The following is a 15,439-nucleotide window of genomic DNA, read 5'->3' as shown; positions in this document are numbered from 1 at the left end:
GCATGAAATGTTCCCTTGATATCTCTAATTTTCTTGAAGAGATCTCTTGTTTTTCCTATTCTGTTGTTTTCCTCTATTTCTTTGCATTGAACACTGAGGAAGGCTTTCTTATCTCTCCTTGCTATTCTCTGGAACTCTGCATTCAGATGCTTATATCTTTCCTTTCCTCCTTTGCTTTTCACTTCTCTTCTTTTCACAGGTATTTGTAAGGCCTCCTCAGACAGCCATTTTGCTTTTTTGCATTTCTTTTCCATGGGGATGGTCTTGGTCCCTGTCTCCTGTACAATGTCACGAACCTCCGTCCAGAGTTCATCAGGCACTCTATCTATCAGATCTAGTCCCTTAAATCTATTTCTTACTTCTACTGTATAATTTTAAGGGATTGATTTAGGTCATATCTGAATGGTCTAGTGGTTTTCCCTACTTTCTTCAATTTAAGTCTGAATTTGGCAATAAGGAGTTCATGATCTGAGCCACAGTCAGCTCCTGGTCTTGTTTTTGCTAACTGTATAGAGCTTCTCCATCTTTGGCTGCAAAGAATATAATCAGTCTGATTTCGGTGTTGACCATCTGGTTTGTCCATGTGTAGAGTCTTCTCTTGTGTTGTTGGAAGAGGGTGTTTGCTATGACCAGTGCATTCTCTTGGCAAAACTCTTATTAGCCTTTGCCCTGCTTCATCTCGTGCTCCAAGGCCAAATTTGCCTGTTACTCCAGGTGTTTCTTGACTTCCTACTTTTGCATTATTTTTTATTATTTTTTCATTATAGGGTTATAGCTTAGGGTCAACTAATTGTCATATCCTCTTCTTGAACTCCTTCAGCAGTATTGTACTATGTCAACTGAAGTAATTATTCTTTGGAATTCTATGACCTCAGATGTCTCAGTCAGGCTGTCCTCAGTGTTCTGGCTTACAAGGATCTGTTTTACCCGAAAAAAACGTGTGGATACATAGTGCATGTATCCAAACCACCTGAGTGTTTCCAATCTTCCTTACACAGCTTGCCTTCCATCCACAGCCTGCACTCTATCATCTCTCTCATATACATGATGCTTTTTATTTATTTCCTATTTCTCCTCACTGGAAAGCTTCATGAAGGCAATTGATTATCAAAACATTACAACTTATACCAAAGATTAGTTCTTACAAAGATTAAACCATACTTTATTCCCTCATTTAATCACCTCTGGCATACCAGGTGGATATGTCCCTGGAAGTAAAATAGGTAAGAGTGCTTTTTACTGTTGCTTCTTCTTATTGCATAGTGAAAGGGGAAACCCAGTATCAACACATCTATCCAAGGCTGACCTGGGTAATGAAATGTTGAAAAATTGTTTATTTTCCTTTTTCGCAGATAGTCTTCAGAAAGGATAACAGTGCTTTAGGGCCACATTGATGATTCCAAGATGAACTGAGGAGGAAATGCTCTATTACTATATTTACTTTTTACATTTTAGGTACCACTGGAGAATTGTCTGGAACAGCCATTGTATCTGGAAGTCCTAACACAGGTAGGTTACAAGAAGGAAATTCCCCATATTTAATCTCAAATATCACAATCTATCTTTTAGGGCTTCTACAATAAAATAATATTCCAGTATCTCTTTCCAGTACTCCAAATTCCCAGGTTTTATTATTATCCTATTGCTTCCCTCAGAGATCACAGCTTCCACAAAAGAGACTGAAACTGGAGCTCAAACCAATGAGAACAAAGAGTCAGTGATTTGGGGTCATCAGTTTTAGGACTTTCTAGGCTTTCCTTGAAAAAGTTTGTGTGAAATTTATGGGCACTTCAAGTGAGTCAAAATAGGTTTGTTTTAGAGACAAAATCTTTTTGAAAATCCATTAAATACAGAATTGAGTTTCACTGCTTCAGTTTTAAAGAAGGTATGGGATTTCTCCATTGGTATTATAAATAGCACCAGCATATTAGCTAGAATCCAGAAAGTTACCCTTTTTGTGAATTCCTACTAGCTGAAATAAATGCAGAGTGCAGAGTATATTCAGTTCAGTTCAGTTCAGTCGCTCAGTCGTGTCCGACTCTCCGCGACCCCATGAATCACAGCACGCCAGGCCTCCCTGTCCATCACCAACTCCCGGAGTACACTCAAACTCATGTCCACAGAGTCGGTGATGCCATCCAGCCATCTCATTCTCCGTCGTCCCCTTCTCCTCCCGCCCCCAACCTTTCCCAGCATCAGAGTCTTTTCCAGTGAGTCAACTCGTCTCATGAGGTGGCCAAAGTATTGGAGTTTCAGCTTTAGCATCAGTCCCTCCAATGAACATCCAGGATTGATCTCCTTTAGAATGGACTGGTTGGATCTCCTTGCAGTATAAGGGACTCTCAAGAGTCTTCTCCAACACCACAGTTCAAAAGCATCGATTCTTCGGCGATCAGCTTTCTTCACAGTCCAACTCTCACATCCATACATGACCACGGGAAAAACCATTGCCTTGACTAGACGGACCTTGGTAGGCAAAGTAATGTCTCTGCTTTTTAATATACTATCAAGGTTGGTCATAACTTTCCTTCCAAGGAGCAAGCGTCTTTTAATTTCATGGCTGCAATCAGCATCTGCAGTGATTTTGGAGCCCAAAAAAACAAAGTCTGACACTGTTTCCAGAGTATATTAGATTCCATATAATTTATGGAAGTCTTTGTCTGAGCTTCCAAATTCCAGAGTATTAACATTTTACCCAAACCTTTGTGTGTGTTTGTATATATATATATATATATATATGTATGTATGTATGTATATATATGGCAGAATACTCTCTCTCTCTCTTTCACAATCTCTCTCTTCTCTTCAGGAGTCCAGAGAATTGTACCAGGGAGCCAAGTCTTTGACAGTCAAATAAGTGATCTTGAGAAAATATAAATATCTCCCTGATAATTACCAATATTCATAATAGAAGGACTTCTGATGTGAAAATATAGTTTTACTTAATTTTTTTGGAAAGAAATGTACTTGTGGAAAGACATGTGAGGAATCCTAGAATAGGCCTTCAATGCCTGGAAAGAAGCATAATGATATCCTTCTTAGCCTTTTTTTTTAATGTAAAGGAAATGTCATATAATCCCTTTTCCTTTATAATTTCAGGTACCAGTAGTGTAGTCTCAAGCCCAACTATTGCATCTGGAAGTTCCAACACTGGTAATGGGATTTATACAAAGCCAATCATCCCTTATGTAACCTCAAGGAAAAATATGTATCCCCAAACATACTTTTTCACTATCCTAATTTCCTTTTTCAAGAAGCTAAAATTTCCTTAGAAAGCCTCAGAGTCAGTGTGATGAAATCAGTGAGAAACTAGGATTCCCAGATGCTAGCTTTGCTTTTGGGAACCATCATGAATTTGCCTCTGGATCAGAGAGATTATACAGGGAGGGGAGATCCTCCAGTCCATATGCAGGGTCAAAAATACTGTTGATTCACATCTCAAAAATAAATAGTGCCTGGCCTTGTGTGCATTTCTGAAGAGGGCAGTAGAATAGTAATTCCCTGGAAGACTAACCCATTGGATATTATAGGTCTTACTGCAGGAGTGTACACTGTCCCAGAAAGTTCTGTCTCAAGTAAGAAGATGACTAAAATGAACTTAGATATTTTTTGCCTCCCATTTGACTTTTAACTTGAGCTTTAAATTCTAAATTGCCTAATGGTTGGTTGTTTCCATGAATAATTAAAGGTCATAACACACACAGAATCTTTTATCCTTCTTTCAACCATTAGGGACAACCTCTGGAGCATCAGACAATCAAGTCACTGAAAGGAAAACAGGTAAATGTGGAAAATTTCCTCTGTTCTTAGCTGAAGCTCTTATGTTATATTTGTTAACTAGGTCTACTAGAAAGTAGGCTTCTTGAGTGAAAAAAAAAATCTTCATTTATTTTATTCACTGATGAATCTCTAGTACTCAACTGGGCTCAATAAGCATTTGTTGAACAGATGATAAATTGATACATGAGAAAAACACATGATTCAATCCAGGAGAAGAAAGGCCAATGAAAGTGCATACTCACAGGGCTGCCATCTGGACAAAATGTGAATGGTACCTGTGTAAGCTGCCATGCACAATGTAACCCTGAATGATGTGGTTCTGGAAATATACTTATTTTTATACATTGATTTTATACTCAGATTTCCTCAATGTGAAAGATTCTCCATTTTAATCCCAAGTCCTTCTCATTTCAGGTACCCCAGCTACGGCCTTCAGTACCACTGTTGAACCCGGAAGTTCTAATACAGGTACGTTAACAAGCTGGAAAGGAAGCATCCTTTCTGGAAATAAGACGACAAAAATGTCTTCACATTGATCTTCTAATGTAAGAACATCATAGCCTATTTTCCCCTCACCTTTTATCTGTTTCTTCTGTTTTTTCATTTCCAGAAGCCACAACTTCCACTGAAGTAATTAAAACTACTATAGTGGAATGGAAAATAGATGAGAATTATTGTGTGTGTGGTGTAAGACTTCTGGTGATAAATTACAGCTGACCCTTGAACAACATGGGTTTGAACTGCACAGGTCCATTTATACATGGATTTTTTTCAATAGTAAATATTATTGTTACCATGCAGTCTGTGGTTGGTTGAATCCATGGATGTGGAACCATGGATATGGAGGAACTGTGGATACAGAGGGCTGACTGCAAATTACTCATGGATTTTTTGACTATGAAAGGAGTTGGCACTCCTGACACCTGCCTTATTCCATGGTCAACTATGTAATTTTGTTTCTTGTAGAATAATTTCTTGTAGAGGAAGTTTTTAGGAACTTTCATCTCAGATCAACAATGTTTTTTTGTTACTTGATTTTGAATTAAACTGGGCAGATTTTTCAAGTCCCTCTGTTTCTGTGGTTAATCCCCATATATATAGATCCCAGTAAATGAGAGAAGAAGTAGTAAATGTCTAGAAAGGCTTCTTTTTCTGTTTCCCAATTTATGCATCACTATGAAATTAAAAATGAAGGAAAGAGCCCCAGAGGGTTCTATTTCAGTTAAACAGAAGGCTACAATAAACACAGGAAATTGATCTCTATTAATTAGATTCTTCCTTGAAAACAAAAGTGACTGAAATGTCCAGTGGTTATCCCAATAACTGTCTATCTTTACATTCAAAAGTTTTCCTATTTTCATCCTCTTAGGAGCTACCACTGGAGTATAAATAAATGAAGGAACAGGAAGCACGTTTGGTGACCATAGTGGGCAGAAGAATAAGGGCCAGAGCATGAATAATCCCTACCTTACTACTATTAAATTCCAAAAGAAGGGGCTCCTATGTTGAGTACTTTGCATCTTTGCTTGATTTGGGAATAAAACTACACATAAGAGAAAACAAATAATTCACAGCAGCTGAAAAAGCCCAAAAGTTGACCGGATTCCCCCCATGAGAGGAAAAGTCACCACTTCTCTTCTTGTTGCAGGTACCACAAGGGCAGCTTCTGGCACTATACTTGAACCTGGGAGTTCAAAAACAGGTGAGCCAACTAGCTGGAGAGACTGCTCCAACAGGAAAACCTCTACTATTAAAGTATCTTCATGGTGCCATGATCAAGAAAATTATCCTTAACTTTTCTCAGAATGCTAAATTCTCTTCATCTTACATTTAAAAAAAAACAAAAAAACTTTTATTCTTTCTTAGAAGCTATAATGCCCTCTGGAGGCAGTGAGGCCACAGGAAGTGGAATAAATACAGGTGTGCACGCAAGCTTCATAACCTCTTTGCTTTTCATTTACAATAACAACTAACTCTTTTGAGTGCTAACTATGTGCCAGGAACTATTCAGCAATGTATTATTATTGTTTTTCTCACACCACAAATTGTGAGATAAGTACTATTGTTTTCATAGATAAGAAAATCTATGGCTCAGAGATGTTAACTAACTTGTACAAGGTCACACAACAAATAGCAGATTTCAACTCAGGCAGTATGGCTTCAAAGTCCATCTACTTAGCCATGATACTCTACTATGACTACCACAGTGTATCACTAGACTTCTTTGCCACATATCTAAAGTTTTCCTGAACGTTAAAATTTCAATAACATCAATACTTTACCCAAATAAAAATATAGTGGGTAATCAACCCTTTATTGCTTATTCTTCTAGGGGGATCTAGTAGCCAAGTCATTGGCTTTAAAACAGGTAAGTAATGGAAAATACCTTTTGTCCCTGACATTGACCCCAGAGAAAGGAATATTATCACTGAGACTCCCACAACCACCCCACATTGTACCCTTGCCCTGCCAAATTTTTGTGGGGAATAAAATATTACTTTAGAAAAAAATTTAAAACTCTGGAACAAGCTATCCCTGAAAACAACCTTTTCACATAATAAAGAAACTAGTATAGGATACTTTTCCTATCCTATAGTAGAAACATATTTATTTTTAGAAATAAAATTGATATAATGATACCATTCAATTTTGCTTTCAGGTAGTACTGGAGGGGATCTTGGCAGTACTATCTCACCTGGGAGTTCCAACACAGGTGAATCAATGAGGAAACAGGGCTATAATTTCTCTCTTGGGGCAAGTTCTGGAGCAATAACACATGATGTCTTTTTATGACTTTCTGTTAGCCGTCACTACTTTCTACCTTGTCACTCTCAGCAGTTAGAACCTCCAGAGAAGGAAACATAACCAAAGAAAGGAAATTGGCAGTTCTTGAGTTCTGCCTTTTCATAGGACTTTTGTTAAAGGAAGCTTTTATTTAGAATGATTATATCATTTCTTCTGGGGTAAACCTTATACTGTTCTTCTTAAGAGGGGAGTCCAGAAAAGATTCTCTTTTTTGACATTCAAACTATTACCCTGGTGTAAGATGGAGGCAACATATTAATATTTCCATATAGTTACAACTAAGGAAGTAGAGCTGGTGGGAGCAACTCTGGAAGTTTATGCCTATTAAATTTTGAATTTCAGATGTTATGAACTTGAATACAATTAAATGCATTTACTCAAATATTGTTTCTATTTCTTGTTATTAGGAGCCACCACTGGCACATCTGAGAGGTCAAGCCCTGGAAGTAAAACAGGTAAATATGGGAGAGGCCCAGAAACCTCTGACATTTAACTCTAAGAAGCAAATAATCTGGGACACAAGCCAATGTCTTTATTGTGGCCCTGAATTTAAAAATGGAGAATGCACCTTGTTTCAAAAGGATAACTCTAAGAAGAATCTTATATCTTCAAGTCCCATCCAGTCTTATGGGTCATTCTCAGGTTGCTAAATGCATCACTCTTTGAATTTTCTGATTCTCTCTTCTGCTTCAAGTACCACTGGTGCAATCTCTGGCACAACAGTTGCACCTGGAAGCTCTAACACAGGTAAAGTATTAACCTAATTGGGAGTATAAGGAACTTCAGTGATGGTTTGGCTTCTTCCTTCAACTCCTCCAAACCTTCCCTACCATACTCAGTGGATACCACCCAACTTTTCTGAGTTACATGAATCTTCAAAATTTAGTATTCTTCTCCTTTCTTTCTTTCATTTAGGGGCTACGACTTCTTTGGGAAGTGGTGAAACCACCCAGGGTGGAATTAAAATAGGTGAGCACTAGCAACTAAACAATTATTTTTCTCTTTATCTTAATCTAAATCATGTTGGCTATTATAAATTTAAGGGGAGTTTTGTTCTATTCATTCTGAATCTCATTTTGGGTACAAATTATTAGGATATTGAACTTCCCTTGTGGCTCTGCTGGTAAAGAATGTGCCTGCAATGTGAGAGACCTGGGTTTGATCCCTGGGTTGGAAAAATTCTCTGGAGGAGAGAAAGGCTACTCATTCCAGTATTCTGGCCTAGAGAATTTCATGGACTGTATAGTCCATGGGGTCGCAAAGAGTCAGATATGACTGAGTGACTTTCACTCACTTCACTTATTAGGATATTAACTGCCCTTCATTTTACCCCATGTGAATTGCCTTTTTGGGTATATTTGTAATAAAGTGGCATAATAGAGGCCACACGTGATGTTATCACTTTAAAGCAATAAAGTTCCTGATATTTGTTCTAAAGTAAATCCTAGTTTGAATCCCCAGTGAAAGGGAATCACAAATTGATTCTCTCCTCTTGTGATTTCAGTTACCGTGGGGGTGACTACTGGTACAACCGTTGCACCTGGAAGTTCCAACACAAGTGAGTCATGGAAAAGTTGAAGAAACTTGCCTCTTGAGCTTTAGAGACCTGATGTCTCCCATAGAGTTATTACAGATAGTAATACTCTTATACATTTCCCTGAATTTCTGCCTCCCATACCACTTTTTCCTATTTCTTCTCAGAGGCTACAACTCCTGCAGAAGTCAGAACTACCAGTGAGGTTGGAACAGCAACTGGTGAGTGGTTGGCTCTTTGTGCCTTTGGGTTCAACAGTTTTCTATTTAAGTTTGTGTTAGATGATGGATGAGTAAGCAAACTGGCTGAGAAACAGTTTCATATTCCATTTGAAGAGACAGTATATCAGGTGAGTCAGATTTGGCTCTTCAGACGGAATTTCTCCATATGTCAGCTTTTCAGATATGATTCTCTGAAACTAAGAATGATGTGTTGTTCTCAATCCTTTATCCATCTTGCCATTGCAGGTGCTACTTCAGGATTAACTGGAGTTTCCAGGGCACCAGAAAATTCCACTCCTGTTTAGTATTATATGTTTAATTAATTCATCTTGGACTTCTCTTGCATGGAAAACCCATTCTTGTGGGTTTACCCACAAAGCATTCTTGGAGTTTCACATTGAGATTTTTTGGTTAAAAAAATGGAAATGATCAGGGAAGAAATATTTCCTCTATTCTATTAAAAAGCATGGTAGTGTAAAACAGTTCAGGAAATTATTACAGTCCAGCATACTTATGAAATGCAACTCAGGTGATGAGAGGGAACTGCAAGAGCAGGTGCTGGGAGGTTCTTTGGAACTTCTGTATCTCAAAATTATAACAGAAATTTCCTGAAATAAGGAAAAAAGGAGATGATGCATCAATTTTATATTTTACCATAATAATATTGTAATATAGGTGTCAGCTATGACACAAAAATTTAAAACATGATTCCATGGGCAATAAGGTACAATTAAAAGTTATTTGATTACCATGCACAGATTTGCCTTTTTGGAAGATTAATTAGAGAATTAATTAGAGAATTAATTAGAGAATTGATATGAAGGAGAGTAAGGGTAGAGATGTCATCCAGTTTGAGACTGTTAGAAGTTAGGCATGATTAGAGACTGAAATAAGGCAGTGATGTGAGAAAATAGAAGGCAGAAGGACGATCAAAAGGAATGAGAAATATGTTGACAAGTTAGAATCAATTTCAGCATGGTGATGGGAGGGATAAAGGATAGCAAGGACTGTGGATGAATTCTAATTCATACTTTGAGTGTCTGTGTGGATAGATGTTAGTGCCATCTACTAAATTTTGGTATATACTGGACGAAGAAAAAGAATTATAACTGACAGGAGATATAGTGAGGTCAGATTTTTGACAGTTTTAGTTTAAGATGCTCTGAGGTATCCAGTTAGTATGCTCAGCAGGAGTAGTAAGTGAAACCTGAATACAGAGGTTTCATTGAAGAGAGAGATTTGTTAGTGACTTACTTACAAATGATATTTTAAATTGTGGATGCTGGTGGATTCCCTTATGGTGAACATACAGAGTTAAAAGAGATGAAAAATAAATTGAAACACGATTCCTTGGGTTATATGGGTGGGCAAAGAAGCCTGAAAAAGGGAAGAGTTGTGGCTCAGCAGTTGCTAGTATGGTTTAAGTCAAATCCATAAAGCAGAGTCTGGGAGTGCTGGAGACATTGCTTCTGATTTAGGGATTCAGAATGTCAGATCAAACAGGGTCAACCAGAATTTGTGGGGAATGTAGGTGTTTTTAATGTCTTATTTTTTTTTTCTGAGAGCCTAGCCTTACAATTATAAAACTTTGAAATTAAAAGAACTGCCTTAAAATAATTAATTAAAATTTCAAGATTCTTGATCCGTCCCATTTTAACCTTAAGGAGTCCCTAACATAATTGCAGGGAGACAGTCTATTAATAGAAGCAAAATATGTGAGGATAGGGAAGCTATAAAAGTGAAGATGGGGGAGACATCCATCTCCATGATACTAATTCCAGAAAAGAAGGATCCCAGAAAACTGGGGTTTACCACAGGAAATGAAACATATCAAACAATATTTATTTCACCTTGTGGAACAAGGAATCCTAGAGAAGGAATGCAGTCTTTTACAAAAACACATTGTTTATCCTGAACCATGATCTCCATCCAATAAGAAAGTTATCCCTGTCCATTTATTTTTCCTTTCTTTTCTTCTCTCTCACTTCCCAGGTACCACTGGGACAGGTGAAGGTTTCAAGGCAGGTAAGTCAAAAGTGAAAGGAAAGCTCCTTTAAGTGGCTGTACGGAGAAGATCATACACTGCTATATCATTTTCACATTTTCAAACTCCAACTTCTTAATTTTTCTTCCTTTGCTCTTTTAGAAGCAACAACTTTTAAAGAACATGTGAGAACCACTGAAACAAGAGTTTTATCAGGTGAATTTTGCCAAGTTTTGGATTCTCAATAATTTTTTTTCTTGAGTTGACTGCATATGGGTTGTGAATGAAAATTCAGTTCAGTTCAGTTACTCAGTCATGTCCAACTCTTTGCGACCCCATGAATCTCAGCATGCCAGGCCTCCCTATCCATCACCAACTCCCAGAGTTCACTCAAATTCATGTCCATCGAGTCGGTGATGCCATCCAGCCATCTCATTCTCTGTTGTCCCCTTCTCCTCCTGCCCCCAATCCCTCCTAGCATCAGAGTCTTTTCCAGTGAGTCAACACTTTGCATGAGGTGGCCAAAGTATTGCAGTTTCAGCTTTAGCATCAGTCCTTCCAATGAATACCCAGAACTGATCTCCTTTATCATGGACTGGTTGGATCTCCTTGCACTCCAAGGGACTCTCAAGAGTCTTCTCCAGCACCACAGTTCAAAAGCATCAATTCTTTGGAGAACAGCTTTCTTCACAGTCCAACTCTCACATCCATCCATGACCACGGGAAAAACCATATCCTTGACTAGACGGACCTTTGTTGGCAAAGTAATGTCTCTGCTTTTTAATATGTTATCTAGGTTGGTCATAACTTTCCTTCCAAGGAGTAAGCGTCTTTTAATTTCATGGCTGCAATCACCATCTGTAGTGATTTTAGAACCCCAAAAATAAAGTCTGAGACTGTTTCCACTGTTTCCCCATTTATTTTCCATGAAGTGATGGGACCAGATGCCATGATCTTAGTTTTCTGAATGTTGAGCTTTAAGCCAACTTTTTCACTCTCCTTTTACACTTTCATCAAGAGGCTTTTGAGTTCCTCTTCACTTTCTGCCATAAGGGTGTTGTCATCTGCATATCTGAGGTTTTTGACATTTCTAAGGATGTGAGAGTTGGACTGTGAAGAAAGCTGATCGCCGAAGAATTGGTGCTTTTGAACTGTGGTGTTGGAGAAGACTCTTGAGAGTCCCTTGTACCGCAAGGAGATCCAACCAGTGGAAAAGACTCTGATGCTGGGAAGGGTTGGGGGTGGGAGGAGAAGGGGACGACTGAGGATGAGATGGCTGGATGGCATCACTGACTCTGTGGACTTGAGTCTGAGTGAACTCCGGGAGTTGGTGATGGACAGGGAGGCCTGGCGTGCTGTGATTCATGGGGTCGCGGAGAGTTGGACACGACTGAGCGACTGAACTGAACTGAACTGGCAGTCTTGATTCCAGCTTGTGCTTCTTCCAGCCCAATGTTCCTCATGATGTACTCTGCATAGAAGTTAAATAAGCAGGGTGACAATATACAACCGTGATGTACTCCTTTTCCTATTTGGAACCAGTCTGTTTTTCCATGTCCAGTTCTAACTGTTGCTTCCTGACCTGCATACAGGTTTCTAAAGAGGCAGGTCAGGTGGTCTGGTATTCCCAACTCCATCAGAATTTTCCACAGTTTATTGTGATCCACATAGTCAAAGGCTTTGACATAGTCAATGAAGCAGAAATAGATATTTTTCTGGAACTCTCTTGCTTTTTCCATGATCCAGTGGATGTTGGCAATTTGATCTCCGGTTCCCTGCCTTTTCTAAAACCAGCTTGAACATCTGGAAGTTCACGGTTCATGTATTGCTGAAACCTGGGGGAACTTTGAGCATGACTTTACTAGCGTGTGAGATGAGTGCAATTGTGCGGTAGTTTGAGCATTCTTTGGCATTGCTTTTCTTTGGGATTGGAATGAAAACTGACCTTTTCCAGTTGTGGCCACTGCTGAGTTTTCCAAATCTGCTGGCATATTGAGTGCAGCACTTTCACAGCATCATCTTTTAGGATATGAATAGCTCAACTGAAATTCCATCACCTCCACTAGCTTTGTTCGTAAGATGCTTTCTAAGGCCCACTTGACTTCACATTCCAGGATGTCTGATTCTAGGTGAGTGATCACACCATTGTGATTATCTTCATTGTGAAGATCTTTTTTGTACAGTACTTCTGTGTATTCTTGCCACCTCTTCTTAATATCTTCTGCTTCTGTTAGGTCCATACCATTTCTGTCCTTTATCGAGCCCATCTTTGCATGAATTTTTCCCATGGTATCTCTAATTTTCTTGAAGAGATCTCTTGTTTTTCCTATTTTGTTGTTTTCCTCTATTTCTTTGCATTGATCACTGAGGAAGGCTTTCTTATCTCTCCTTGCTATTATTTGGAATTCTGCATTCAGATGCTTATATCTTTCCTTTTCTCCTTTGCTTTTCGCTTCTCTTCTTTTCACAGCTATTTGTAAGGCCTCCTTAGACAGCTATTTTGCTTTTTTGCATTTCTTTTCCATGGGGATGGTCTTGGTCCCTGTCTCCTGTACAATGTCACGAACCTTGGTCCATAGTTCATCAGGCACTCTATCAGATCTAGTCCTTTAAATCTATTTCTTACTTCCACTGTATAATCATAAGGGATTTGATTTAGGTCATATCTGAATGGTCTAGTGGTTTTCCCTACTTTCTTCAATTTCAGTCTGAATTTGGCAATAAGGAGTTCATGATCTGAGCCACAGTCATTTCCCGGTTTTTTTTTTTTTTTTTTTTTGCTAACTGTATAGAGCTGCTCCATCTTTGACTGCAAAGAATACAATTAATCTGATTTTGGTGTTGACCATCTGGTGATGTCCACATGTAGAGTCTTGTCTTGTGTTATTGGAAGAGGGTGTTTGCTATGACCAGTGCGTTCTCTTGGCAAAACTCTATTAGCCTTTGCCCTGCTTCATTCCGTGCTCCAAGGCCAAATTTGCCTGTTACCCCAGGTGTTTCTTGACTTCCTACTTTTGCATTCCAGTCCCCCATAGTGAAAAGGACATCTTTTTTGGGTGTTAGTTCTAAAAGGTCTTGTAGGTCTTCATAGAACCGTTCATCTTCTTCAGCGTTACTGGTTGGGTCATAGGCTTGGTTTACTGTGACACTGAATGGTTTGCCTTGGTAATGAACAGAGATCATTCTGTCATTTTTGAGATTGCATCCAAGTACTGCTTTTTGGACTCTTTTGTTGACTTGATGGGTTCTCCATTTCTTCTAAGGGATTCCTGCCCACAGTAGTAGATATAATGGTCATCTGAGTTAAATTCACCTATTCCAGTCCATTTTAGTTCACTGATTCCTAGAATGTCGACATTCACTCTTGCCATCTCCTGTTTGGCCACTTCCAATTGGCCTCGATTCATGGACCCAACATTCCAGGTTCCTATGCAATATTGCTCTTTACAGCATTGGGCCTTGCTTCTATCATTAGTCACATCCACAGCTGGGTATTGGTTTTGCTTTGGCTCCATCCCTTCATTCTTTCTGGAGTTTTTTCTCCACTGATCTCCAGTAGCACATTGGGCACCTACCGACCTGAAGAGTTCCTCTTTCAGTATCCTATCATTTTGCCTTTTCATACTCTTCGTGAATGAAAATTAACATGGCTTAAAACTGGTTTCTTTTAATTTAATAACAGATCATAAGGACGACCTGTATTATCTCCCTGGGTTTTCCTAGAGAACATACCATAGATGTAACTCTCTAGATACATTCTTTATTTGAAAAATGTCTCCCTTTGTTTTGTCAGGCAATAGCCCAGAATCAGTAGGGGTCACCAGTGGCCAAGAAGTGAGGGAAGATAGCTATACTAGATGCAAGTAAATTTATTAATAAGACTTTGATTGAGATGCCTAACCTTTGATCACAAGTTTAGACAATTTTTTTCTGTTTTTTTGTTTGTTTGTTTTGTTTTTGTTTCAGTGCTGGAAAACTGGGAAGTTAAGTCACCAGAAGTAAATCATGTGACTATAGGATAGACATTCTCTCATTGAATATCAGATTCTAAATGATTCTATATTTAGAGCAGTAAGATCTATGGTGCAAGTGTGACTGTTCCTCCTACATTTTATTTGAATAGTCATGAAAAAGTGTTTTGGAAAATATGCCAAGCTTAGCATTTTGTGCAAGAAAAATTGTTAAACTGTTTCCTATTGCTTCAGAGAAACAGGAACACTTGTCAATACAGTACTCTTCTTAGGGTGAGAAAGGCTTCATGAGGCTCACGCTTCTCTCTTAATGTAGGTACCACGGGGAGAGCCTCTGGCACAGCAGTTATTCCTGAAAGTTCCAACACAGGCAAGTAAATATTTAATAAGTGGCTCCAAGTAGTTAAGCCTAAAAAAATAACAGCCTTCTCTGGAATTTACTGTCTGTTTTAGCATCAGCACAGCAAGTTCTCACTTTTATTTGCCTTTCTTAGGAACTAGCATTGGAGTTGGAAGGCAAACAAGTAAGTGTCAGTGGTTCAAATCTGTTGTGTTCTCAGTTAATGATTTCTATGCCTTTGCTTCAACACAGGGGAATGTTTCAGTTCAGTTCAGTTCAGTTCAGTTTAGTTGCTCAGTCGTGTCCGACTCTTCACGACCCCATGAATCACAGCACGCCAGGCCTCCCTGTCCATCACCAACTCCTGGAGTTCACTCAACCTCATGTCCACAGAGTCGGTGATTCCATCCAGCCATCTCATTCTCGGTCGTCCCCTTCTCCTCCCACCCCCAACCTTTCCCAGCATCAGAGTCTTTTCCAGTGAGTCAACTCGTCGCATGAGGTGGCCAAAGTATTGCAGTTTCAGCTTTAGCATCAGTCCTTCCAATGAACACCCAGGATTGATCTCCTTTAGAATGGACTGGTTGGATCTCCTTGCAGTCCCAGGGACTCTCAAGAGTCTTCTCCAGCACCACAGTTCAAAAGCATCGATTCTTCGGCGATCAGCTTTCTTCACAGTCCAACTCTCACATCCATACATGACCACGGGAAAAACCATAGCCTTGACTAGACGGACCATTGTTGGCAAAGTAATGTCTCTGCTTTTTAATATACTATCAAGTTTGGTCATAACTTTAGGGTAAT

General features: G+C 39.0%; 1 protein-coding gene across 1 annotated transcript in view; it reads left to right on the top strand.

Moving 5' to 3' along the window:
* The window catches only part of MUC19 (mucin 19, oligomeric), a 126,410-nt gene that overhangs the window by 92,929 nt on the left and 18,042 nt on the right, over positions 1-15,439 (top strand). Inside the window, 15 exon segments of the mRNA XM_088837009.1 lie at positions 1,456-1,509; positions 2,810-2,823; positions 3,063-3,153; positions 3,733-3,780; positions 4,195-4,248; positions 4,391-4,456; positions 5,429-5,482; positions 5,647-5,700; positions 6,440-6,493; positions 6,993-7,044; positions 7,283-7,332; positions 7,501-7,554; positions 8,090-8,143; positions 10,333-10,365; positions 14,612-14,665. Of these exon segments, the coding sequence (XP_088693135.1) occupies positions 1,456-1,509; positions 2,810-2,823; positions 3,063-3,153; positions 3,733-3,780; positions 4,195-4,248; positions 4,391-4,456; positions 5,429-5,482; positions 5,647-5,700; positions 6,440-6,493; positions 6,993-7,044; positions 7,283-7,332; positions 7,501-7,554; positions 8,090-8,143; positions 10,333-10,365; positions 14,612-14,665 (786 nt within the window).

Source organism: Moschus berezovskii, chromosome 6, assembly GCF_049115385.1.
Source record: "Moschus berezovskii isolate FMDL1 chromosome 6, NW_MosBer_1.0, whole genome shotgun sequence".
NCBI classification, from domain to species: domain Eukaryota; kingdom Metazoa; phylum Chordata; class Mammalia; order Artiodactyla; family Moschidae; genus Moschus; species Moschus berezovskii.
The sequence above is the reverse complement of the archived record's forward strand: the minus strand, read 5'-3'. Positions and strand labels throughout refer to the sequence as shown.